A 27,630-nucleotide genomic window follows, 5' to 3' on the forward strand; every position below is an offset into this window, starting at 1 on the left:
TAACGATTGAACTTATGGATTCCGAATAACTCATGTGACTTCCGCATCATCATAATTTTATTTTGCATGAAAACTCTCATTGATCCAAAATGTATTCAATGCCAGAGATAACATTTAACATTGACCACGGCTATCTGGAGGGCTTAGTGAGAGGTTTTAAAGCTGGTATTCTAACACAGAACGACTACCTGAATTTAGTACAATGTGAAACTCTGGATGGTAATACTGTCTTACGTCGTTACGATTTGTTATTTGCCTTCCAATATATTTTTTTGACCATATTCATAATACGAGGCAAGTGTAACATGTGAAAAAGGACGAAATCCTTATAATTTTCATGATATTTTTGGTAATAAGTTGTACAAATTTGTGGTAAATCTTGTGCTTTGTAGCATGGCAGCCCTGCATCAACCATGTCAACAGGGTGAATTATAGTTATCTCGTACCATTGTAAACTCGTACCAAAGTCAACTCGTACCACTAAAAAAAAACTCGTACCAATGCAAACTCGTACCACGGTAAATTCATACCATTGTAAACGCGTACCAACTTATTTAAATGCATTCAAATGGTGTTTAATGATGAATATATACTTTAATTTCACTCAATACCTCTTAAATCTGTAAAATGTATATAATTTGAAATTACAATGACCAATATGTAGCTAATTTTCCTTGTCTAATTGGATAGAGAAAACCGTGACAGATTGGCTTTGTTGTCTCCCTTGAATAGACTCATTTTTAAACTTTTACTGACAGCTATTTGATTAAATTTTTAATCATTCCAAATCAGTAACATGGAATAGAGTTGGGTATTTTTCTATTGTTTCTAAAAGGAATTTTATTTAATGAAAGAATTTATTTATTGTGTTTTAAAGGTTTAAAATTGTTTATGACCAACAGTTAGCAGTCAGAGCTCTGACATAAACAAGTCAGAATAAAATGACTTCCATAGGTCAGATATAATTTGATGTAAGTGTTGTCTCCCTTCTTGCACTCAACAGAATATGACTTGTACAGGTCAGTTTATGTCAGACTTTAATTTATCATAAAATGACTTCCACAGGTCAGCTTTTGCACAAAATATTGTGACTTAATATCTTCATATTCTAATAAGATTTATGCCCCTTTTTAATGCACTTTGACTTCGAGAGGTCATTTTTGTTCTGATTTGAAGCAGTCATTACTACCACTTTGTTATCAATCTCCATAAAAATATGGTGATTACTTAATTTACTAGTTTCGAATTAAAGAGTTTTAAAAAGTGGGGCTCATCTGACATCATACCTTCTCCTTTCCAGAATCTAAACATAATATATTTATCTCATCACTTTCAATTATTTCAAAATACAAAGAAAAACCAGGTGAGAAAAAATGGATCATACAATTTTCTGAATATCAAAAGATTTACAAATTACAATATTGGATACATTTACTAGTACCATGACAATACTTCAAATCTTCCAAGGAAAAACAAGACACTTATTCATGATAAGACTATGTTAATAAAAGATATATAATATATTCTCATCCACTTTAAGCTAAATGTATTAAGAGCAAAACATTTATTATTTTAATATTTCATTGAGGTAAATACTGTTGTGCAAACTGACTCAAACAAGTCACATTATGTTCTTACTTACTAAACGTATTACAACTTTTAAGTCTATTATTGTCATATTGATTTAAAAATGTATGGGAGAGCCAGATAAAAGACTGAGGAAATTAAGTCCCCATAAGTCACAATAATGAGGACTATAAAAAAGTTTATTTGGTATATTCAATATTAAATGTATTTTGTTTTAAACAGGTCAAATCATGTTCTGACTTAAAAGAGTCAGTCCAAAACTAAAATAAATTTATTGAAATATTTAAGCCGGGCATTGCCATATGATATTAAATGAATGTATGGGAACGTCAGATAAAAGACACAGGAAATATATGTTAAGATCCCCTAAAATAAATAACCATTTGACTTAATTGTTTCTAAAATATTTTCAAATAATAAACTCGAAAATGGCATATTCAGAAGCAGTCTGACAGCAAGGACTTTCTTGGAATAAAGGAAGTACACCTAGCTTTGATTGGAAATTTTGTTCTGTAAACTGACTTTAACAGGTCAAATCATGTTCTGACCTCAAAGAGTCAGTCAAAACTAAACTTATTACAACTTTTAAGTCTAGTATTGTCATATTGATTTAAAAATGTATGGGAGAGCCAGATAAAAAACAGAGGAAATAAGGTCCCCTAAAGTCACAATAATGAGGATTATATAAAAAAGTTTATTTGGTATATTCAATATTTAAATGTATTTTGTTTTAAACAGGTCTAATTATGTTCTGACTTCAAAGAGTCAGTCAAAAACTATACTTTAACTAATTATTGCAACTTCCAAGTCTGGCATTGTCATATGCATTTAAGAATGTATGGGAAAAACAGATAAAAGACACCCAATAATAAAGTCACAATAATGAGGACTATAAAAAAGTTTGTTTGGTATATGTTATATTCAAATGTATTTTGTTTACAAGTTTCATCAAATTATCTTAAAATTTTATTCTATTTCTGTATTTTCATGACTTTTTCTTTTCTGTTAAGTTAACACATGGAACTTTTGGTTGTAAAAAATATTATTTTAAAGACCATTTGACTGAATTGTTTCTCAAAAAACTTATCAATTAACATGATTAATTAACTCAACAGTAGCAGATTCAGATAAAGGGAAAAAAAGGGGGGGGGGGGGGGGGGGCTTAGAGGAAGAAGACCTAGTTTTGATTGGAAATTTTGTTCTGTAAACTGACTTTAACAGGTCAAATCATGTTCTGACTTCAAAGAGTCAAACAAAACTAAACTTATTTTAACTTTTAAGTCTAGGATTTTCATATTGATTTTAAAATGTATGGGAAAGCCAGATAAAAGCTAGATGAAATAAGGTCCCCTTACGTCACAATAATGAGGACTATAAAAAAGTTTATTTGGTATATTCAATATCAAATGCATTTTGTTTTTAAAGATTTTCATCAAATTATCTTAAAATTTTATTTTATTTCTGTATTTTCATGACTTTTCTTTTCTGTTAAGTTTACACATAGAACTTGTGGTTGCCAAAAAAAATAATATTTTAATAACCATTTGGCTGAATTGTTTCTAAAAAAACTTATCAATTAATTAAGTCAACAGTAGCAGATTCATATTTAGGAGGGGGGGCTTAGAGGAAGAACACCTAGCTTTGATTGGAAATTTTGTTCTGTAAACTGACTCAAGCAGGTCAAATCATGTTCTGACTTATAAGAGTCTGTCAAACACTAAATGGATTGCAACTGTAACAGTCGGGCATTGTCATGATTGTGATGTGATTGTTAGAATGTATGGATACAAGAAGGAAAAAAGATCACAAATATTAAGTCACAATTTTTAGAACTATATAAAAGTTTATTTGGTATATATTTGATATCTTAATATTTCATTGAGGTAAATCCTGTTGTGCAAACTGACTTGAACAAGTCACATTATGTTCTGACTTCAAAGAGTCAGTCAAAAACTATACTTTTACTAATTATTGTAACTTTTAAGTCTGGAATTGTCATATGCATTTAAGAATGTATGGGAAAATCAGATAAAAGACACCCAATAATAAAGTCACAATAATGAGGACTATAAAAAAGTTTATTTGGTATATTTAATATTCAAATGTATTTTGTTTACAAATTTCATCAAATTATCTTAAAATTTTATTCTATTTCTGCATTTTCATGACTTTTTTTCTGTTAAGTTAACATATGGAAATTTTGGTTATAAAAAATATTATTTTAAAAACCATTTGACTGAATTGTTTCTAAACAAACTTATCAATTAATTAACTCAACAGTAGCAGATTCAGATTAAGGGGGGGGGGGGCTTAGAGGAAAAGACCAGTTTTGATTTGAAATTTTGTTCTGTAAACCGACTTTAACAGGTCAAATCATGTTCTGACTTCAAAGAGTCAAATAAAACTTAACTTATTACAACTTTTAAGTCTAGTATTGTCATATTGATTTAAAAATATATAGGTGAGCCAGATAAAAGACAGAGGAAATAAGGTCGCCATAAGTCACAATAATGAGGACTATAAAAAAGTTTATTTAGTATATTCAATATTAAATGTGTTTTGTTTTAAACAGGTCAAATCATGTTCTGACTTAAAAGAGTCAGTCCAAAACTAAAATAAATTTATTGAAATATATAAGCTGGGCATTGCCATATGTTATTTAATGAATGTATGGGAACGTCAGATAAAAGACACAGGAAATATATGTAAGATCCCCTAAAATAAATAACCATTTGACTTAATTGTTTCTAAAAAATAATCAAATAATAAACTTGAAAATGGCAGATTCAGAAGGAAGTACACCTAGCTTTGATTGGAAATTTTGTTCTGTAAACTGACTTTAACAGGTCAAATCATGTTCTGACTTCAAAGAGTCAAACAAAACTAAACTTATTACAACTTTTAAGTATAGTATTGTCATATTGATTTAAAAATGTATGGGTGAGCCAGATAAAAGACAGAGAGAATAAAGTCCCCATAAGTCACAATAATGAGGACTATAAAAAAGTTTATTTAGTATATTCAATATTAAATGTATTTTGTTTTAAACAGGTCAAATCATGTTCTGACTTAAAAGAGTCAGTCCAAAACTAAAATAAATTTATTGAAATATATAAGCTGGGCATTGCCATATGTTATTTAATGAATGTATGGGAACGTCAGATAAAAGACACAGGAAATATATGTAAGATCCCCTAAAATAAATAACCATTTGACTTAATTGTTTCTAAAAAATAATCAAATAATAAACTTGAAAATGGCAGATTCAGAAGGAAGTACACCTAGCTTTGATTGGAAATTTTGTTCTGTAAACTGACTTTAACAGGTCAAATCATGTTCTGACTTCAAAGAGTCAAACAAAACTAAACTTATTACAACTTTTAAGTATAGTATTGTCATATTGATTTAAAAATGTATGGGTGAGCCAGATAAAAGACAGAGAGAATAAAGTCCCCATAAGTCACAATAATGAGGACTATAAAAAAGTTTATTTGGTATATTCAATATTAAATGTATTTTGTTTTAAACAGGTCAAATCATGTTCTGACTTAAAAGAGTCAGTCCAAAACTAAAATAAATTTATTGAAATATTTAAGCCGGGCATTGCAGGGCTTAAAGGAAGTACACCTAGCTTTGATTGGAAATTTTGTTCTGCAAATTGACTTAAACAGGTCAAGTCATGTTCTGACTTCAAAGAGTCAAACAAAACTAAACTTATTACAACTTTTAAGTATAGTATTGTCATATTGATTTAAAAATGTATGGGTGAGCCAGATAAAAGACAGAGAGAATAAAGTCCCCATAAGTCACAATAATGAGGACTATAAAAAAGTTTATTTGGTATATTCAATATTAAATGTATTTTGTTTTAAACAGGTCAAATCATGTTCTGACTTAAAAGAGTCAGTCCAAAACTAAAATAAATTTATTGAAATATTTAAGCCGGGCATTGCAGGGCTTAAAGGAAGTACACCTAGCTTTGATTGGAAATTTTGTTCTGCAAATTGACTTAAACAGGTCAAGTCATGTTCTGACTTTAAAAAATCAGTCAAAAACTAAATTTATTGAAATTATTAAGTCAGGCATTGCCATTTGATATTAATGATAATGTATGGAAAAATCAATTAATAAACTCAACAGTGGCAGATTCAGAAGGGGGCTAAGAGGAAGAACACATAGCTTTGATTGGAAATTTTGTTCTGCAAATTGACTCAAACAGGTCAAATCATGTTCTGACTTAAAAGAGTCCGTCAAAAACTATATGGATATGCATAAAATCTGGTTCATAATTTTTGAAAAGATGGAGAGATTAATGAGTCTATATTTTGTTATTCCGACTCACAAATGTCACTATGTGACAAATTTCGGGAATTTTTCTCTCCTTTTGACTGATTCCTACATGTTGTATGGGTGCCATAACTATCACTACAATTCATGTACAAAGTCAGCACATTCTAAGGGATGCCATCAAAAGACCAATGTAGGATAAAAAAACTTAAATCAAATAGTTTGGGGGTGGGGGTGGGGTTAAAGTTGCTGCAAGTTTTGTTTATCCAAAATCGATTTTACATAAATCCATATTGGTCAATCAATCTTTCCCAAATTAAGTTAAGAGGGGGGTAGGTGGGTCAGTGAAAAAACTATGTGATGTGAATTAAGTTTTTTATCCTACATTGAACTTTTGATGTCGTCCCTAATGACTTGACCTATTACAGTATTTCTGTCTGAATTTTGTATGAATATTCTGTATTTACTAATTTAACTACATGTATGTGATTGCAAGTGTATTAATTAGCTTTGTTTATTACTTATATTAAACTAAACCTCTATTAATCAATTATCTTTACTCTGGTTATTGATTATATAAGAAAAACTCTGCCTATTACTATATGACTGTAATCTAAACTCTGATTGTTAACATCCTGGATTGCATATCTGCATGACCATTAAACTCATGGTATGCCCATTTTATTTGAGGATATAAAAGTATTGTTTTTTCAATATAACATTTTCAGACACATTGAATCTGTGAAGACAACTTTCAATTTGACTTTAGAAATTAAAGAGTTTGTAAGCAAAATGTTGGGGAAATTTAATTATAATTAAGAATGTCTAAAATTAGTTAAGAAAAAAGCCGACATTATTAATGTTAAAAAAATTTTGAGGAGAAAAAACATACAAATTCAGACCAAATATGGTGACTTTGTTGTCCTTCAAGAAGCCATACATATAATCCATAATATTTTCACTGTTTTTTAAATACATGTAAAAGTTAAAAGATAACAATTGATTTTTTTTTTTAAATAGTTTTTTTCACAATACTTATAACTTTGTAATTTATGTTCCATTGTACACTTGTTATTCTTAATATCTTTAAAAATTGTTGTTTGGGAACAAAATCTTGTCAGGGTTTCTTATGGTACTAGCATGACAAGTGCATTCATAGTCTAAAATACTCTAAACATTAAAAAAGGTCAGTATTTTCAGATTATTCTTAGTCTTTCTGACCTTATTAAGTCAGAACATTCAGACTTTTATAAGTCAGAACATTCTGACTTCCAATGTTCTTCTCACTTCTGTAGAAACAAAGACTATCTATGTCTTAAATAAGAGGTAAATGCTTCATGTGGCTAAGCATCTGGGGTAAGAATTATAGATGTGTAATTTCAGAGGAAAACAAATATGCCAAAAAATTTTTTTTATATAGATTAGACCGTTGGTTTTTCCGTTTGAATGGTTTTACACTTGTAATTTTTTGAGGCCCTTTATAGCTTGCTGTTCGGTGTGAGCCAATGCTCCGTGTTGAAGGCCGTACCTTGACCTATAATGGTTTACTTTTATAAATTGTAACTTGGATGGAGAGTTGTCTCATTGGCACTCATATCACATCTTCCTATATCCATGTAATTAATAAGATGTGATGCATGTGAGAGGAAAATAATACTGAATAGACAATTCTGTTTGCACAAACACTGAAAAATATAATATGTAAAGGTGGTCTCTCAGCAGATTAAAATAAACAAGAAATAATTGTAACAGGATGCTGTTACGAAGTCTCCCAAACATAGCTCCCATAATTCGTCATTCCCATGGTTGCCTGACATTGGGCAAGTTCCAGTACAAATTGGTTTTGTCTAGTAAAGTGATATGCATAAGTGACGCCTAGGGTTTGGGGTTTGACCCTGCATGTCATTCAAATCTTCTTGAAATGACGAACAGGAATATCATATGGTTTACCTTTAGGGGTGGTGATCCAGAACATTTCAAAAAGGGGGATGGGGATGACCCCAATGGACTTCCCCTATATTTCATTTGATTTTTTTTATTGTCCTGTGCAAGAATGTATATGGTTTAGGGGTGGGGATCTCGGCCGTTTACAAGTTTTCAAACATGAGGGGGTGGGGTGACCCTCAGGGACTTCACCTTTATTTCATTTGATTTGTCTTATTGACCCTTACAAGAATATATATGGTTAAGGGGTGGGGATCCCGACCGTTAAAAAATTTTAACACAGGAGGGGGTGGGGGTAACCCCAAGGGACTTCCCCTATATTTCATTTGATTTGTTTTATTGTCCTATTCAAGAAAATATATGGTTTAGGGGTGGGGATCTCGACCGTTTACACGTTTTCAAACAGGAGGGGTAGGGGTGACCCCCAGGGACCTCCCCAACATATCATTTGATTTGTTAAATTGTCCCATACAAGAATATATATGGTTTAGGGATGGGGATCTCTACCGTTTACAAAATATAAGAACATTTGCAAATGGCAGGGGGTGGGGTAAACCTGGAGACTAGCCCGGTATATTTCATTCAAATCAATTTGACATTATAAAGAGGAATAGAGAAATGACAGGGATAGGGGTGATCCCTGGAGACTTGCCCTACATTTCATTTGATTTGTTTTATCATGTCCCATGATCATAAATGAAGACCAGGTGTGTGCATCACTTATTGTTCTTAAGTTATAACTTTAAAAATAAAAAAAAAAAATCTTTAGTTAAACCCCTCCCTTCCTTTTTCTTTTATTAAATTTTTTTCCATTTTCGTTTCATTATCATCATATCAATATTCACAATGATCGTTTTTCTCATAGGGAGAAACGAATCGGAAAGGTTAAAATCAATTCGTGATTGAGTTTAAAAATAGAAAAATCACGTGACGATGTTCAGCTCGAAGCAATAATTTTACTTTTTAAATTGCACTGACTGGTTAATAATGTTAATATTGTTTAAGACAACACGAGTTATCTCCCGAAAATAACAATTCATTATCATAACAACATTTTCTGACCTGAACAAGTCAGAATTGTCAAACACCAGGTCATCTCAAAGACCACGCGTCCGTATTTACAGGTCGCGCGCCTTCATGAAACAGCAAAAAAATCACTTGCAAGGAACTTCTTTATAGGCAAAAAATATAAAAATGCCCATCAAAATACGGAGGTAATATGAATTACCTTTCTAAAAATGCCCACAATGACCTAGATTTTCACTAAAAATCGTAAATAATCAATATAATATTCAATGACTTCTCGTTCGAGACACTTCCAAAACAACGACTCTCAAACACGTGATCTCTTGCAAAAAACCACGTGATCGTATGTGTCGTAGATCGGCGGCAAATTCAAAATAACTTCTGGTTTGACGGACTCGAGTGAAAACTACGCAAAACAAAAATTGACGCGTACAGGTCAGAATTTCAAAACACTTTCTGACTTTAAGAAGTCATTTTATTCTGACTTGTTTATGTCAGAGCTCTGACTGGTTAGAAAGTATGAAATTTTTTTATATACAATGTTCAGCACTTTGTTTGTAGATTATGACCATGCTTTTATTTCATATAATTGATTGTTCATTATCATTATTATCTTATATATATATCACCTATAGTGGAAGATATGCATCGCTCTTTCTAAAAGTATCTGAAAGATGTTGTGTCTTGTGTACTTTTATATGTCGGTTTGTCTTTTTTATAAGTTTGACTGTCCCTCTGGTATCTTTCGCCCCTCTTTTTTAATGATGTGTCTAATGGTATTGTGAATGACCAGTAGGCGTAATGGTAGTGTTGGCAGAATAACAAAGAATATGTTTCATTTTGATGCTTTATTTACCACAATTTCAAGAACATTCATGTATAAAAAATTAACATTAATATTAATATTACTATTTTTTTCTCTCAATAAATACACCTTATGTTTTATTCACATATATATCATACACAAAGTATTACATAGATATAATCATGTCTTTCACATGGCATTAAAATAAATTATATGTTTTCCAACAGATAACTGGCACTATTGTTACATAAAATATAAACATATATGAAGCACTAATAACCATTGTTTGAGCACTGTCTATGTTCATTTCTCTATTCACTGGTTGGTGTCTTCTGTTGATGGTACAGGGCCATTCAAACGCATGGTCTGTTTAAGTAGTTCTGCTGTGGTAATGGTCTGGGTGGTGTACTTTTCCCACAAGGAGAATATCTGTCCCTGAACAGCTCTGACCTTCTTACGTTGACACCTTTTTAGCTTGCCGTCACCAATCAGCTTCACTTGAAGTGGGACCTTTGTAGTTTCTGTGTGAAGCAACTCAAGAAGTTCATAGAAGGGTTTGTTGGACTCTACTGCCTTGTCGTTGATGCGTCTGTGCCAGCCCTCAACGTCGTTGTTTGTCCTGACTGGTCTCATGAAGATGCTCCAGGATGGTACAAGCCAAACGGTTGATGACAGCCAAGTGTTTTTCACATAGGTTGCAAGCTCCTTGGTCCTAGCAGATTTGGCTTTGATGGCAATGTCTTCAAATGTTGTTGGAATATGTTCAGCAGGTAAAAATGGTAGGGCCATCAGCTTCCTGACAAACTTGTAGACACTGTCCTTTTGGTAGTAGGCTGTCTGAAATAAAATGAGATGTTATAAATAATGATATAGCAATAAATAATATACATAGTAATACATTATTATTGAATTTGTAGCATACTTTGTAGTCTTTTCGATATTTAGTAGTGATTTTGTTCTTTGCGCTCATGTTCTGTTTCATTATTTCTGGTTTCTCATTATCAATATTACTGAATCTATTTATTCAATATTTTTCATTTTTATTAAATCAGAGTGGTACTCATTGTTGAAAGCCGTAAGGTGAAGTTGTTGGTATCTCATACTGAGTCTACTTATTTGTATACATGTTAAAAAAAATACATACCTGCAAACCAATTTCTTGTGTCTTCCTCCAAATAGCTTGTGTCCATTGGAAGACACAACCTTGGATGACAGGGTCGTCGAAAACTGAAGTCAGAGCTCTCCATAGGCCACTCTCAAAGTCGGCAACAAACAGCTTAACCTTTAACTGGTCTGGTAGCATGGTTAAGATGGAGCTTAGAACCTAAAAAATATAAAGTAATTAGTATACATCTTTGATTGCATTGCAACATACATAACAATACATCGTTTATGTTAATTATTATTGGTGATTTAACATAACAATACATCGATTTTGTTATTGGTGATTTGTAGCTAAAATTCTTTAGCATTGTTTGTGGTACAAAAAATTTAAAATATATCTAATACTGTAAATATTTAGAAATATATCTTATTTTAAAATATTTGATGATATTGTTATAAACCATATGAATTGTTTTATATATGTATATATAAATAATATTGCATTATCTAGTATGTTGGATAGTTGTCTCATTAGCAAAAATACCACATGTGTTGTTTTTTGGCTATACTTATTATATATACCTTCTTGTAATCTTTCTTTCTCCTTCTGGACATCAATACAAAGACTAGAGGAAGCTGTTTGATGTTTGAGTCGGACTTGATGAAGGAGTGGATGCTGAGTAGTTGTGCAAATGGTTTCCTCACTATCTTGAATGTGCCATCAATATAACAGGTCTTAGCTTTGGCGAGTTCACTGAGTTGGCGATTACTGGAGAACATGATGTGGCATTGACCTTCATAGTGGATGTCATCTCTGAAGAAATTGTCTGGAAGATAGTCCAAGTCAAGCTGAAATAATCAAAAAACAATTAAAAAGAGAAAAAGAAAAAGAAAATAATGCATCGAATCAATGTCTTTTCTAAATTGCCTTCAATTGATAATTGTCTAGCATGTATTATAAAAATAAGTATTTTTTTGGGGCCCTTTATAGCTTACTGTTAGGTGTGAGCCAAGGCTCCGTGTTGAAGACCGTACTGTGACCTATAATGGTTTACTTTTATAAATTTTTACTTGGATAGAGAGTTGTCTCATTGGCACTCATACCACATCTTCTTATATCTATAAAGTTTAATTAAAATTTCATTACAGTAATGATTCATTTCTCCCATGTCTATCATGTATTATAAAAATAAGTTTGAAGTAATATATAAGTGATATAGTAAATAAAAACCTCAAAGTTTAGGTCTTTAGGGTCATCTGGGCGTAAACCTTGTCTATCTCTGTTAACTGCTCTGGTCAAGTAGTCAGGATTTGGTCTACTGGCTTCAGGCTCACGTAGGTCAACCATCTCTGTCATAACATCTTCAACTATGGTGCGTGCTGGTACATAATACTGCTCAAGTGCTCTCTGCTTGACCTGCAAAGTGAATTAATGTTAATGTAACGAATAGCTTGAATTAAAAATAATAATAATAATAATAATCTTCATCTTCTTTACTTCTATGTTATGCCTTCCTTAGGGGCGTATAACAGTGTTTAAAAACAAATTGGGATGTGTATTTTGTTGAGTGTAAAATATCGTATATTATATCTTACCATCACTTTGATTTTCGTGGCTTTCAGGGTGCCAGGGGCAGCTGTGTGGTTGTGCTGTATGGCAGGTGGTATGAAGACACCATCTTTAACATGTACTTTAACTCCACAGTGTGTAGTCTTGTTCCTGACAGAACACCACCAGGTCCTCTGACTTTTTAGATATGAACATAATAAATCTCTTTTGTAAAAATCTTGAACCGTACAAATACAAATTGGATGGAGAGTCTCATTGGCACTCATACCACATCTTCCTATATCTTAATAATAATAAAAGTAAAATGTATTTCCAATGTCAAAAACGGTATAATCCTTAGGTACGAAGCATAATAAAGCAAACACTAATCATTCTGTTGAAGGCCGTACATTGACCTATAATGGTTTACTTTTATAAATTGTAACTTGGATGGAGAGTTGTCTCATTGGCACTCATACCACATCTTCCTATATCTATTCAAGCAAATATTAATAATAAAATTAACTTACTCTTCTTCAATGTCAGAAGGAATATCAAAGGGCAGTTCTACATTGAATGAAGCGTGGAGACTGTCATCTTCTTCTTCCTCTGTTTGCATAGGTTCTTCTGGCAAGTTTGGTTGTTGACAGTCAGAACACGTCCAGTTGATGACTTGTCTATCTTTAACCATCTGGCGGTAGGCAGCCCTAGTTATACCTTTAAAAAATAGATTTACGTAAGAAAAACATCTAAGTATGTTATAAATATATATTCTGCACAAAGATAAAAGGAAAAATTGGAGACCAAACCAAAAGTCATTCCTATTATCAACATATAGTGGACATACAGTCACAAAGTGTATCTCATCGTCAACTTTATTTGATGTACAGTAACATTTTCTAACAAATTTGGGGATTTGAACGAAAAACAGACTAAAAGACTGTATTGTACTAGATAGATAACTCTCAGAGCTAACCAATTTTAACTGCTTAGTTCGATACTTTCTACAGAGTTATCTTACTGGCAACTATACCACCTCTTCTTTTTTATGTACAGTTAAATACAATAATGGGGACAGTTCTTAAGATACAATAAAGAAAATAGCTTATGTTTAATGTGGCTATTCCATATAACAAAGTGCCACTTTTACAATTCTGCATGTTACATTTTTTGGATATGCGTTTCAGTCGGTATATACTAAATCTTTTTAAAATTTTAATTTACTCTTCTGTGGGTTTTTAAGTAATAAATGATGAAAATAACTTACCTATATTTCCGCACTTTCTGTGTTGCCATTTAGAACATACATCACACTCTATTGCTTCTTGTCGGGGTCTAACCAGAGAGTGGCACCATATACAGTTGTTGTCTTCCATTGTGGTTATGAAGAGAGACATGCCCCATTTTATGAGGAAAGTGGGCTTTGAGACAACTCATGTCAGCTTGTGTTTTGATAATCAGGAATTTCATTTAATAATAAACATTATACATTTAATTCCAAGCTGTTAAATTATATAACAACAATCAAAATTTAATAATATGATCAAACAAGTTGATTAGTTTATAATCAACCAATAATCACACAATCAAAGGAATTTAATATATTAATTAGCATGGTGATTAAGAAATTACATTTGTATTTTTGTCTAAGTTTTCATTAAAATCTGGTATAAAATTCAAAGATATTTCAATTTTTTGTATAAATCTTAAAAAAAATAATCTAAAAACATTCGTATTTTTGTCTAAGTTTTCATTAAAATCTAGTATAAAATTCAAGTAATTCAACTTTTTTTTATTAAGTTTACCAAAAAAAAATCATAAATCATTCGTATTTTTGTCTAAGTTTTCATTAAAATCTAGTATAAAATGCAAGTAATTCAACTTTTTTTATTATGGTACGAGTTTGCAGTGGTACGAGTTCTGATTGGTACGACTTCCCAGTGGTACGAGTTTACGTTGGTACGAGTTAACTTTTTTGTTACGAGTTTACGTGGTACGAGTTTACAATGGTACGAGTTAACTTGCTTCCAACAGGGTAATGTGATGACTTGGGAAGCAAGATTGTCAACTCTCTGAATTTTCCTGTAGTTCTGTATTGATTGATAAGATAATGTGACTAGGTCCTTGCTTGTAAGTTGAGTATGTGCAAGTAAAAATGTTGTAAAAATGAAGTTTACGATTTTGGATTCGCTAGTATACTGTAGATTTTCTACTGTTTTTCTAGATCTACTGTCATGACTGTTAAAGAAGACTGTCTTTTAATAACATAATAAGTCAAAATATATTTCAAATAGAGCACAAATAAGTATGAAAAAAAGTCCATCTGTGATTTACCTGAAATGAAAATTAAACTTGTCATTACTGGACATGCTTGAGGCAAACAAAAGTTTTTAATCAAGTAAGGGGTTAACTGTTACCTTCAGCAAATTGTAATTTTTTTCATTTAGGGATAATTTGAATCATCAAAATCCCCCTAAAAGACTGAAATCTATTGGGAATGTTGATTGAATAGTGCCAAAAACAGCTCAGAAATAAAAAACATGAAAAAGACTATAAATTATATTAAAGGGTAATTATAACAAGTCATTTAATTACTGGTAGCAAGTTATATGCATTTTACATTAGCATGATTAAAAGAACATTTGAGTTGCCTGTACACATCTTCCTTATATATAAACATTTTAAATGAAACATTATGGTGGTAGAATGTATGCAGAGGGTAGATGTCACAGCTCAAACTCCTACAAACTCTGACTCATATACTGAGCAAAATATAAAACTTGTATGAACTTTGTTTTAGGCCTTGAGTTTCTCAATGGAATTGTTTCATATTTTTCATGTCTGGGCCTTATATAGAAGACTACAGTATTTGTTTTTCTCATTGTTGAAGGCTGTACGGTTGCCAAAATTGCTTACATCCACTTTGTTTGAGCTTTGTTGGATAGTTGTCTTATCTAATCATACAACATCTCCTTATTTTTATATGAAGTATAAAATTTAATAATTAAATTGGATGTTTCTTCTAGTATTGACAAGTAGTCTTTTTTGTGATACAATATAATGGGAGATTAGACAGAAATGTGACGTAAGAAGCTATCTCTACATGCTTCAAAGTTTGTGCTCTAATATAACTTGTCACAATTTTGAGACTGGTCACTTTTAATGGTATAATCATGCAAATCTTCTGCAGAGGTACCGTAGTTATGATTTATCAAGGATACTATCAATCTCATAAAAATCAGTTGTTAGTTTTCGCTATGATACTCTTCGCCCTAACGTTAGGGAGCGTAGCGTATCAGATTTTAATCAGACTGGGATATTATGATACTTGGAGTAATTGAGACTAAATGTGATAATTTAGGAATATCTTTCAAATGTGATAATTCAGCAATAACTTTTAAATCTGATAATTCAGCAATTACTTTTAAATGTGATAATTCAGCAATAACTTTTAAATGTGATAATTATTCAGCAATATCTTTAAAGTGTTTCTAGTCCTAGATTCTTATTTAACAATATTGAATATATTTTATATTCTCATCATTCAAAAACTCAATAAAGGAGAATTTTTACAATGTATATATACTGTCATCACTTATACTGTTATAAATATGCAGTGTTCCAGCTTGAATCTCAGGGCAGAAGGGTGCTAGTTGTCTGAAAGGGCACTTTAGCGTTATAACCCAGATTTTAAGGGCAATGTTGGACAGTGTATAAATTACCTTGAATATTGCTAGGCTCAGCTGGAGAACATTAGTTGTATTTAAACCATATTCAGAAATTAATGTGTTCTTGATGTTGGTTCCAGTAAGAATTTTTTTTCATCAAATTATCATACCATGAAGCAAAGCATATCATTTTGATGTTAATCTAAACAAACTTGTACATTTGGTATGGAAAATAATCATCAGAAATTTCAATGTTTTATAACTTATACCAAAATAAACAAGTAGTTTTGAAAGATGGAGTTATACATGCAAAATTGAATGTTGAATGTAATTAAATTATCTACATTTAAATTACATGTTCAAACATAAAGTATATGTTATTGAGAGTTATTATCATTTGAATTGTTACAAAAAAGTATTTTTAAGTGCACACCAAAGTGCTCCTCAGTAAGGAGTTTTATAAATATAACAGGTGAGACAGGAGATGATCGTATTTTAGATTGATGCAATAATATATTGCAGTTAGGTATAAACAGTTACTTTTTTCTCCATCATTGTTAAAAATAAATTTGTTGAGTGCTCCTATGTCAGGAGGATTATAAAATACAAGAAGTATTAAAAACAGGAAGTGAACATTATTATGTTCAAAGTACAAATTTCTTCGATTCCTCTTTAAATTTCATACTCATGGTTATGAAATCAGAAACTTATGAAACAAAACATTTTTTACCAATTAAGTCAAAACTATGTATGCCTTTAAAATTGTTTAAGATTTTATTTTTTATACGCCCGTCAATTTTTGACGGGACGTATTATGGTATACAAATGTCCGTCAGTCCGTCCGTCTGTTTAAGGTTTTAGATTATACAATACCAAAGAGGGGGATCTCTTTTTATTGTTGTAATTATATGAAATGATTTCTTTCATTTTCTTGTAATTGATTCTTTACTATTTAGTTAATTTTCTGTGAATTTGATTAAGGATTAAATTGGGTTTTGAATGAAAAATGAGTAATAAAAAGTTCATTAAACATTATGACCTAATTTCTGAAAGACATATGTGGGTCGTGTCAAAATTTTTATATGCCCGTCAAAATTTTGACGGGACGTATTATGGTATATGTCTGTCCATCTGTCTGTCCGGCGTAAACATGTCGCACCGTAACTTGAGAATGACTTATCCAAATTTCATGAAACTTAAAATAGTTGTTTCTTATGATGGTCAAACGTTCGTATACTTTTTGGTGAAAATAAGATTAAAACTTTTTGAGTTACGGGACTTAGTAACTAAAACAGGTGTGTTTTTTTTCACATGTCGCGCCGTATCTCAAAAACAATTTATGATTATTGCTTAAAACTTAACACACTTCTTAGTTATATTAATCTTAAGATCTGTATACTTTTTGGTGATGATTCAAAATTTTATTTTAGAGTTATTCAGTATTTTGTTAAAAAAGGGGGAGGGGTTTTTTCACATGTCACGCTGTATCTCAAAAACAGTGTATGATTATTGCTTAAAACTTTACACACTTCTTAGTTATATTATCCTTAAGATCTGTATACTTTTTGGTGATGATTCAAAATTTTATTTTTGAGTTATTGAGTATTTTGTAAAAAAAAGGGGGAGGGGTTTTTCACATGTCGCACTGTATCTCAAAAACGATTTATGATTATTGCTTAGAATTTTACACACTTCTTAGTTATATTAATCTAAAGATCTGTATACTTTTTGGTTTTGATTCAAAATTTTATTTTAGAGATATTGAGTTTTTTGTAAAAAAAAAAGGGGGGTTTTCGCATGTCACGCCGTATGTCAGAAACTATTTATGCTTATCGCATAAAAATTCACACACAAGACGACGGGCTTATCATGCGCTCATGGTGCAGCTGTTTATTATGTTATGCCTACTGAAATAAATTTTTTTCAGGTGTACATGCTGTACATAAACATTACAAATGGATAACATGTGGACATTTCATTCTGTATTAAATATCTAGTATTTGTTCAAATATCTTAAATCCACTAATTAGCAGTAAACAATCATTAACAAAGGTGATAAAAATGCCAAAGCACTAGGTATTTAACTTAATCCCATTGTCAGTTAATTAGTGTTACACAATCAGGTAACAATTTTACCGGAAACGCCAGTAGGCATGAAATTTGGAAATTTTATTTTTTTGAAAAGGCAGAGGGGTGCATTCTTTTACTTTGGAGGGCAGAAGGGCGGGGGTAAGGGCACCAAGGGCGGGCCGCCCTTCTATTTAGGGCAGGCGGGAACACTGATATGTACATATGTGTATCATTTAAAATCTATATAATTCTTTTTTACAGATTTAAAGTTACACTTACAGAGTACAGATTATGGCAATTTTCTGGCCAATGAACCAAGTCCACTGACAGTGTCTGTTATTGATGATAAACTAAAAGAAAAGATGGTTGTAGAATTTCAGCATCTGCGGAATCATTGCTTAGAACCTTTGGCAACATTCCTTGATTATATAACGTAGGTTACTCTTAAAAAGGAAATAGTCCAATAGTATTGTACTTATATATATAAATTAAGTTTGATTTATTTGATTTCTTAGAGATAATTATTAAACCAGTAGACACAATAGTGGTAGGTCAACGATATTTGGTATGAAGTTGTGTTAGCATTGGCACATCTCATTTCCATGGAGAATATTTGGTCCAGCCCGATCAGTCATGGTCTACATGTACAAATGATGTAGGTAGTCTGTGGACTTTAAAACTTTTGCTTGATAAAAATGTTATTGCAACTTAATTTCAACATTTGCATTTACATTTTTATACAACCGCAAAAAAATTTTTGTGGTCGTATATTGGTATGACGTTGGCGTTGTCGTCGTTGTTGTCGTCGTCGTCCGAAGACACATTGGTTTTCGCACTCTAACTTTAGTTTAAGTGAATGGATCTCTTTGAAATTTTGCCACAAGGTTCAATACCACAAAAGGAAGGTTGGGATTGATTTTGGGGGTTATGGTACCAACAGTAAAGGATTAGGGGCCAAAAATAAGCATTTTTGTAACTTCCAGACATAACTTGTGTGTTAGTGTATGGATCTCTCTGACATTGTACCACAAGGTTCCATATCACAAAAGGAATGCTGGGATTGATTTTGGGGGTACTTGCCTCAAAATTTTAGGAATTAGGGGCCAAAAAAGGGGCAAAAAACAAGCATTTTTCTAGTTTCATGACAATAACTTGTGTGTAAGTGTATGGATCTTTCTGAAATTGTACTACAAGGTTCCATATCACAAAGGGAAAGCTGGAATTGAGTTTGGGGGTAATTGCCGAAACGTTTAGGAATTGGGGGCCAAAGAGGGGCCAAAAATAAGCATTTTTCTAGTTTCCAGACAATTACTTGTGTTCAAGTGTATGGATCTCTCTGAAATTGTACTGCAAGGTACCATACCACAAAGGGAAGGCTGGGATTGATGGGGGTAATTGCCTCAATATTTTAGGAATTAGGGGCCAAAAAGGGGCAAAAAACAAGCATTTTTCTAGTTTCAGGACAATAACTTGTGTGTAAGTGTATGGATCTTTCTGAAATTGTACTACAAGGCTCCATATCACAAAGGGAAAGCTGGGTTTGAGTTTGGGGGTAATTGCCCTAAACGTTTAGGAATTTGGGGCCAAAAAGGGGCCAAAAAACACATTTTTCTAGTTTCCAGACAATAACTTGTGTTCAAGTGTATGGATCTCTCTGAAATTGTACTGCAAGGTACCATACCACAAAGGGAAGGCTGGGATTGAGTTTGGGGGTGATGAATCATAAGGGGGTTCAAAAAATTTGGGGGGGGGGTTTTCTTTTTTTCCTTTTTTTTTCTTTTTTTCCTTTTTTTTTTCTTTTAAAATTTTCCATTTTAAGTTGGTTATTTCTGATTTATATTTAAAAGCAAATTATAATGATATGGTAGGAGATACACACCAAACAGGATGTGTAAATTATTATATAATAAGTATTGTGCAATAGCAAGAAATTTTCAATTGCACAGTATTGCACAATAGCAAGAAATCGTCAATTGCACAGTATTGCGCAATAGCAAGAAATCTTCAATTGCACAGTATTGGGCAATAGCAAGAAATATGCAATAGCACAATATTGCGCAATAGCAACTGCTGCAAGAAATTGTCAATTGTACAGTATTGCGCAATAGCAAGAAATATTTAATTGCACAGTATTGTGCAAAAGAAGATACTTCGTATAAATTGCTTATTTCTTGACCAATTTCAATGGGGTTTTATTCTTGAATTCTTAGGGTTCTTTAATATGCTGAATCTAACCGTGTATTTAGTTTTTGGATTTTGGGCCCCGTTTTTAAATTGGTCCACATTGAGGTCCAAAGGGTCCAAAATTAAACTTTGTTTGATTTCATCAAAAATTGAATTATTGGGGTTCTTTGATATGCCGAATCTAACTGTGTATTTAGATTCTTAATTTTTGGTTCCGTTTTCAAATTGGTCTACATTAAGTTCCAAAGGTTCCAAAATTAAACTTAGTTTGATTTTAACAAAAATTGAACTCTTAGGGTTCTTTGACATGCTGAATCTAAACATGTATTTAGATTTTTGATTATGGGCCCAGTTTTCAAGTTGGTCCAAATCGGGGTCCAAAATTAAACTTTGTTTGATTTCAACAAAAATTGAATATATGGGGTTCTTTGATATGCTGAATCTAACCATGTATTTAGATTTTTGATTTTTGGGCCCCATTATCAGCTTTGTCCACATTGAGGTCAAAAGGGTCCAAAATTAAACTTTGTTTGATTTCATCAAAAATTGAATTCTTGGGGTTCTTTGATATGCTGAATCTAACCATGTATTTAGATTTTGGATATTGGACCATAATAGGTGAATGTTCAATTTAAAATTTTAAAGTTCTTAGACCACATTCATTCTGTGTCAGAAACCTATGCTGTGTCAAATATTTAATCACAATCCAAATGCAAAGCTGTATCAAGCTTGAATGTTGTGTCCATACTTGCCCCAACTGTTCAGGGTTCGACCTCTGCGGTTGTATCAAGCTGCGCCCTGCGGAGCATTTTATTGTATATGCAGACAAGACGCATATTTTGTCAACAGTTAATTATTTTTTGCTAAAGGAAAGAATGAATTTGTTGTCATCTATAAACAAAGATAATTCATAAAAGTAAACAAAGCATGATGGTGTCTGTAAAACATTTAAAAAGATAACTTATAATTTCTGTTTGCACCATCCTCAAAATCTATTGGCAGCAAGTCTGCAATATTAATGAAATGCCATCAGAATATTCTGCTTGGACTTTAGACATTGTAAAGTTAAAATAATTTGCTCTACTCAATTGGATTATGAAGAGATCTTGCAATGGCAAAATTTTGAGAAATATTAGATTATAATGTGCAATGTATTATGATTAGATGTTCATCATTTTCATGTGAAAAAAAATCAAAAACAAAAAACAGACATTACAAACACTGCTTAAGAAAGTACTTGCAGCAAACCAGAAAAAAATACTGCATAATTAATACATTTTAATTATTTAGGTTGGTAAATAAAATGAACAGGAAAATTTATTCCAACAAGAACTTATCCTATGAAGAAAAAAACAACAAATTATATTATATAATCAAATGTTACAGAACATTGCAACAGAACTGATAAAAAATGATAAAGTCATGTATTATACATGTAGTAACAAAGGTTATTGTGAAGGAGTATAGTGATGTGTAAATTTGGCTGACTCACTCACAAACTGTATAACCACTTTTTCACCTGGATAAGTTTACTAACAAAAGGTACATAAAAGAAAGGGCAATAAAAATCAATACATATGTACATGGAAAATTGTTGTATTTTCTATGAACATGATGAACACATTTTTCCTAATTCTTGAAGTTTTCAGAGCCCTTCTTTCTGCATACATGTTGAACAGTTTAAATTAGGCATTATCTAGTATTTTACTTTAATATTTGTAGCTATAGTTACATGATAGATAACATTATACTGCTAATTACTGGGACATTACATCAACGTCCACTGAGTGAACTTATACCAAAATGTCACCCTCTTGGAAGTTTTGAACAGATGGAAGCCATTCATATAGCCTCTACCCCTGCAGAGCTATATAATGCTGTATTGGTAGATACACCATTAGGTTTGTTTGTTCTCTGTAAAAATCAAGAAATCCTATATTAATTCTGTGTTAACATGGTTAATAGATATAAGAAGATGTGGTATGAGTGCCAATAAGACAACTCTCCATCCAGTCAAAATTTATAAAAGTAAACCATTATAGGTCAAAGTACGGTCTTCAACACAGAGCCTTGGCTTATACCAAACAGCAAGCTATAAAGGGCCCCAAAAATTACTAGTGTAAAGCCATTCAAACGGGAAAACCAACGGTCTAATCTATATAAAAAACGAGAAACACTTATGAACCACATCAACAAACGACAACTGTTTGCTAATAAAATAAATGTGGATTTGAGGAAAAAAATGAGGATTCTTATATTTTCATGGATTTATGAAAAAGTTAATTTCTAAGATGCTAGATTTTGGGGTTATGACAAATTCTTCATCTAGTCATAAGAAATTTGTGTTTTGTTGCAATTGAATACTAATCCTTGTGGTTCACTTATACTCCCGGTATCAAAGAAAATGATTGCATCCAAAGTAATGATGGATCCAAAGTAAACAAAAAGTTATAAAAAACAAATTTGTCTTTTTCAAACTTTTTTTCCAGTTTGAAATGTTTTTCCCAATTAGTTCAACTGAGTTTATTAACTGAAAACATGATTCCTTTCCTAAATCTCTCTATTAATATGTTGCATTTTTTTTTCATTTCAAACTCTGCATTTTTTTTTTTTTTAATATCATTTTATTGAAAAAAAATCCATCATTATTTCAGCTCCATATTTTATTGATTGTATTCTGGAACAAGATTTGGATGAGATGAACACAGAAATCATTCGAAACACGTTATATAAGGTGAGCTACACTAGATTAGTTTACAGGTCTATAGATATAAAATCATGAATCTTGAATAGCAATTTTAATAATACATTTTAAAAATATTTCTTCTATTTTAGCAATATTGCCACTTAAGTCCTTGTTTTTTTGTATGAATTGTTTCACATTTCATCATGTCAGGACCTTTAATAGTCGACTATATGATGGGTTTTGCTCATAGTTGAAGGGCATACAGTGACCTATAGTTGCTTAAATCTGCTTCATTTTGACTCTGTTGGAATGTTTTCTCATTGCCAATCAGACCATATCTCCTTATTTTAAACTTAGCACATTTGTTTTGTTTTGTAACATTCTTTAGAAATATTTTTAAGCTTTACTTAAAAAATGATTGCATGGTAAATACATTGTACATGTTTATCAAGGAATTATTGTCTTTTGTTTGTGTACATCCAATTTGTTAACCTTCTTGTTCAATACAGAAGATTCATATCCTCTAGTAATGTTAATACGTTTTCAGGCATACCTGGAAGACTTCTATGCATTTTGTCAAGAAACAGGTGGAGCTACAGCAGATGTCATGTGTGAAGCCCTCTCTGTAAGTTGTAACCATTATGATTGGCTTTATTTGGAGGTGCTAAGATAAATAGCTGAATATTGGGAGGAGCTACAATAAATAATTGGCTCTAGTGGGAGGAGCTACAATAAATAACATGTGGGAAGTGTAAATTTTTACTTAGAAATAAAACATAAACATAGGATATAATGCAAATTCTTAGGAAATATCTGCTACAATTTTTCTTTTTTACAATTTTCTAATGCCTGATGAATTAGGGGCCTTTATGTGACCATTTATGACTAATGTAGAAGTAAGAGGTGTGATTTCAATAAAAATTAAATCTCTGGCTCACTTCAGGATTTTGTTAATTAAAGATTCAATCAAACTTTAGGCCACCTTTTGCAGGATCTTTTATATATTTTGAAACTATTTTGCACTGATAATTTTTCACCACAAGACATGAGTAAAAAGATGTGTTCAAGAGTTATGCCCCTTTACAAATGGAAAAATTGCTGAATTTTTAGTTTCTGTTCTCTAACCTAAGTTTGTCTCAACCAAATGTTATGAAACTTATACACAATACTTATCACCACAAAACTCTGATCAAGTACAAATTTGGGTAGCATCACTTTTATTGTTCTTCAGTTATGTCCCTTTATAACTTTATATGATATGCAAGTGGGGGCATCATCTGTGTCCCATGGACACATTTCCCATTTATTATTATATGAATTTGAGTTATTTTTAATTCTAGTTTGAAGCAGATAGAAGGGCATTCATCATAACCATCAACTCGTTCGGTACAGAACTAACAAAAGACGACAGATCCAAACTATACCCACACTGTGGTAAACTGTATCCAGCAGGACTGGCCAGATTAGCACAGGCTGATGACTATGACCAAGTCAGAGCAGTAGCTGATTGCTTTACTGTAAGTTGAATTGAGATGCACTTAAACTATTGTATATTTTAGTTATCTTTCCAGGGGTTTATTGGGTATTTTTGGAATTTTTCTTCTTTGCTTTGGCTGCCTTGAAAATTGATGCTAAAATAAATCTGATAACTTTGAAATTAAAATTAATGGAGTAAGTTGCCAGTTTAATGATATAAGTTAAAATTTGAATAAAAGGAGACATGGCTTGGATGTCAATTAGTTTGCCATCCACTGTCACAAACAAAAAATTTAGAGATCAATATACTGCCTTTTTTAAATGGACAAATGTCTTTACGAGAAGTGAATAAAGAAACAATCAGAGATCTACCTTACCATCAAAATCCCTAAAGGATTTAAAAGATATAAATAAAGACAATCATTGACAAGATTTCTACCCTGAAAGTCACATGAACATGTGTGTGCTATGAAATGGGTAATGGAGTGAGGCTTAAACATTTTTTTAAGTACTTCCTCCTCCTTAATTCCTATCAGTGGAATTACTGAAAGAACATAGATAAATGTTCAAGAAAAAAACCACTTTCACTTTGTGATACAGGTATAGACAAGGCACACTTTTCTCACTTTATAAACAAAAAATATGTGCCCAATGTTTAGATTGTCACATGATTATTCCAAATTTTGGTTTAAAATCTTAGTATGCTATACTTACTTGCATTAATATTTTGATTTCAAGTACTGTGAGATTTTTTTTGCTCTATGAAATATAAAATTTATATTCACTTATTCTGGCCATATTTGTTAATCTATCTTTCACATGCAAAGATTAGATTAATAAAACAAGAACATTAGAAAACTTATCAAAATTTCTATCTTACATATTCACAGGAATACAAAGAATTGTTTGAAGGTGCTGGAACCAACCCAGGAGACAAAACATTAGAAGATAAATTCTTTGAACATGAGGTAAGAGTTATGTTATAATAAATATTGTTTTTGATGACCGAACTTAGACAAACAAACATTATTTATTAACATATATATGCATTAAGCTGAGCTTTCAATGTAATGGGAATCATACTAGATTTAAATTAAACTACATGTTGTCCATGAATACAGTGCTTAGCCACAACCCTTATAAACAACTACTGTTAAAGAAAAAAATTAAAGATGATACCATAAATTTGCTTTAATCTAGCATTTTGTTGGATTTAATTGCTTAAATATTTCTTTTTATGTCAGTGTACCTTTCAGAAAGTGTTTGTGCTAATATTTTACTTGCTATCAAGATGCAATTACAATAATTTATTAAAATGAAAATTGATCAATATCAGAATGGAATGAAATTCTAAAGTAATTCATACGAATAAAAGAAATGTGTGGTATATCACAATGAGACAACATTTCAGTTACACAAATAACAAAAAGACATCTTTTTCACGTTCCTGGTTTTTTTTTATATAGATTAGACTGTTGGTTTTCCTGTTTGAATGGTTTTACACTAGTCTTTTTGGGGCCCTTTATAGCTTGCTGTTCGGTGTGAGCCAAAGCTCCGTGTTGAAGGCTATACTTTGACCTATAATTGTTTACTTTTTACACATTGTGACTTGGATGGATAGTTGTCTCATTGGCACTCATACCACATCTTCTTATTTATATATAGAGGTCAGCTTGCTGAAATACTTGTTTAAACAAAAAGTTGTGTACCCAACCAGTGAACATCTTGAGGTTGTAGTTTACCACACAAATCTTACCGTAAACAAGAATATATAGATTCTCAAATAAAACAACTACCGATTGCTTGTTCAAAATTGTCTGTATTTGTATAATTTCAGGTTAAACTGATGAAGAATGCCTTCATGCAACAATTCCACTTTGGTGTGTTCTATTCCTATGTAAAACTGAAAGAACAAGAAAATCGTAACATTATCTGGATTTCAGAATGTGTAGCACAACAACACAGGGCCAAAATTGATAGTTACATTCCTATATTTTGATGAGATCTGAACACAAGGGAGACAACTTTTTGAAACAAAATAAATTTCAGGGGAGATAATTCAATTTTACATTGTACATTCCTCATAATGAATGAAATTGTTTGTATAGCATGTATGTCAAGAAATATTATTAATTTACAATCACTTTAAAATAGGCTATACTACATTTGTTATTAAACAATATTACTTCTTTGTTGAAAAATGTGATTGCATGATGGTTGTACAATCTACATTAATAGTTATTTATTTCAATGAAAATTGCTACAAAATGCAAGTTGTTTATTATGTAAAGTTTTATTTATTTTGGTTTAAGGGTTGAAGAATTATAGGAAAACAGTCATGAAATGTTTAGTATATTTCTCAATGATATACATTTTAAATTTATCTAGTCATAAATATTAGGCTGATATAAAAAATATTCATTTAAAGGTCTAGTTAATATAGAATATATTTTATATTAATCTAGAGAAAAAAAATAGGTTATAAAACAAGGAAATAATTTTTTCAAATTGGAAAAAAGTCCTATTAATAGTTTAGTTAGCATTAGTTAAACATTCTGAATTTAGTAATAAACACATTTGTTTGTTTCAAGTCAAAATTTCTTCAGATGTCCTCTTTTTTTGTTGTTGGGTTGCTGTTCCATCGTCGTGAAAATGTATAACCCACATCTTCTTTTATTCATCTTAGGTGCATGACTCTTGCTTGATAATGATAAATAGTTCGCAGTCCTCACTTGTTTCTGCAAAAACAAATCTTTATCACACATTTTTCAAAAACGCCTGTTAACATTATGTTATATAATCTCTAATAGTGCTATTTCAAAGATTAATACAGTATAAAAGAAATTTTTTTTTATGAAGTGTTGTTAAAAAACCTAATATACCATAGAAGTAGATGCGAGTTAGTACATATTATTCAGATCTTTGGAAAAGAAATATTAATTTATGTGTAATGATATTAGAATGTGATATATTTTGTTGTGTAAATATCGTTGTACATTAAAGAGAATAAATAAATGGTCATTAAATCATTGAAATCCTTATGTATTGATTGTCAGTTCTATCAAACTTATTGATCTGTAAGTACAGTGCTGCCTCAGTTCTTGTCTTATCATGCTTACCTTGAGTGCCTTGGGTTGTATGTTCAATCCCTTGCCGGGTAAAACCAAAGACATTAAAATTTATATTTTCTGCTTCTCGGCTTAGCACAAGGCATTAGTTGTAAGGACAAAGAATTGTTGTTGGG

At 31.4% G+C, this 27,630-nt stretch overlaps 2 protein-coding genes across 2 annotated transcripts; one reads left to right on the top strand and one right to left on the bottom strand.

Moving 5' to 3' along the window:
* Nucleotides 1–27,424, top strand: LOC127702289 (V-type proton ATPase subunit d-like). The gene is made up of 8 exons (XM_052206428.1): nt 1–219; nt 18,302–18,473; nt 21,947–22,125; nt 22,879–22,958; nt 23,458–23,535; nt 24,251–24,427; nt 25,277–25,354; nt 26,224–27,424. Exons 1-8 carry the CDS (start codon nt 90–92, stop codon nt 26,383–26,385), a joined length of 1,056 nt encoding a protein of 351 aa, XP_052062388.1. The 5' UTR covers nt 1–89; the 3' UTR covers nt 26,386–27,424.
* LOC127702292 (uncharacterized) lies at nt 9,769–11,726 on the bottom strand. The gene is made up of 3 exons (XM_052206432.1): nt 11,336–11,726; nt 10,794–10,973; nt 9,769–10,486 (listed from the first exon to the last, which is right to left on the bottom strand). Exons 1-3 carry the CDS (start codon nt 11,531–11,533, stop codon nt 9,965–9,967), a joined length of 900 nt encoding a protein of 299 aa, XP_052062392.1. The 5' UTR covers nt 11,534–11,726; the 3' UTR covers nt 9,769–9,964.
* Nucleotides 27,425–27,630: the final 206 nt, after the last annotated feature.

Source organism: Mytilus californianus, unplaced genomic scaffold (genome assembly GCF_021869535.1).
Source record: "Mytilus californianus isolate M0D057914Y unplaced genomic scaffold, xbMytCali1.0.p SCAF_5, whole genome shotgun sequence".
Taxonomy (NCBI): Eukaryota; Metazoa; Mollusca; class Bivalvia; order Mytilida; family Mytilidae; genus Mytilus; species Mytilus californianus.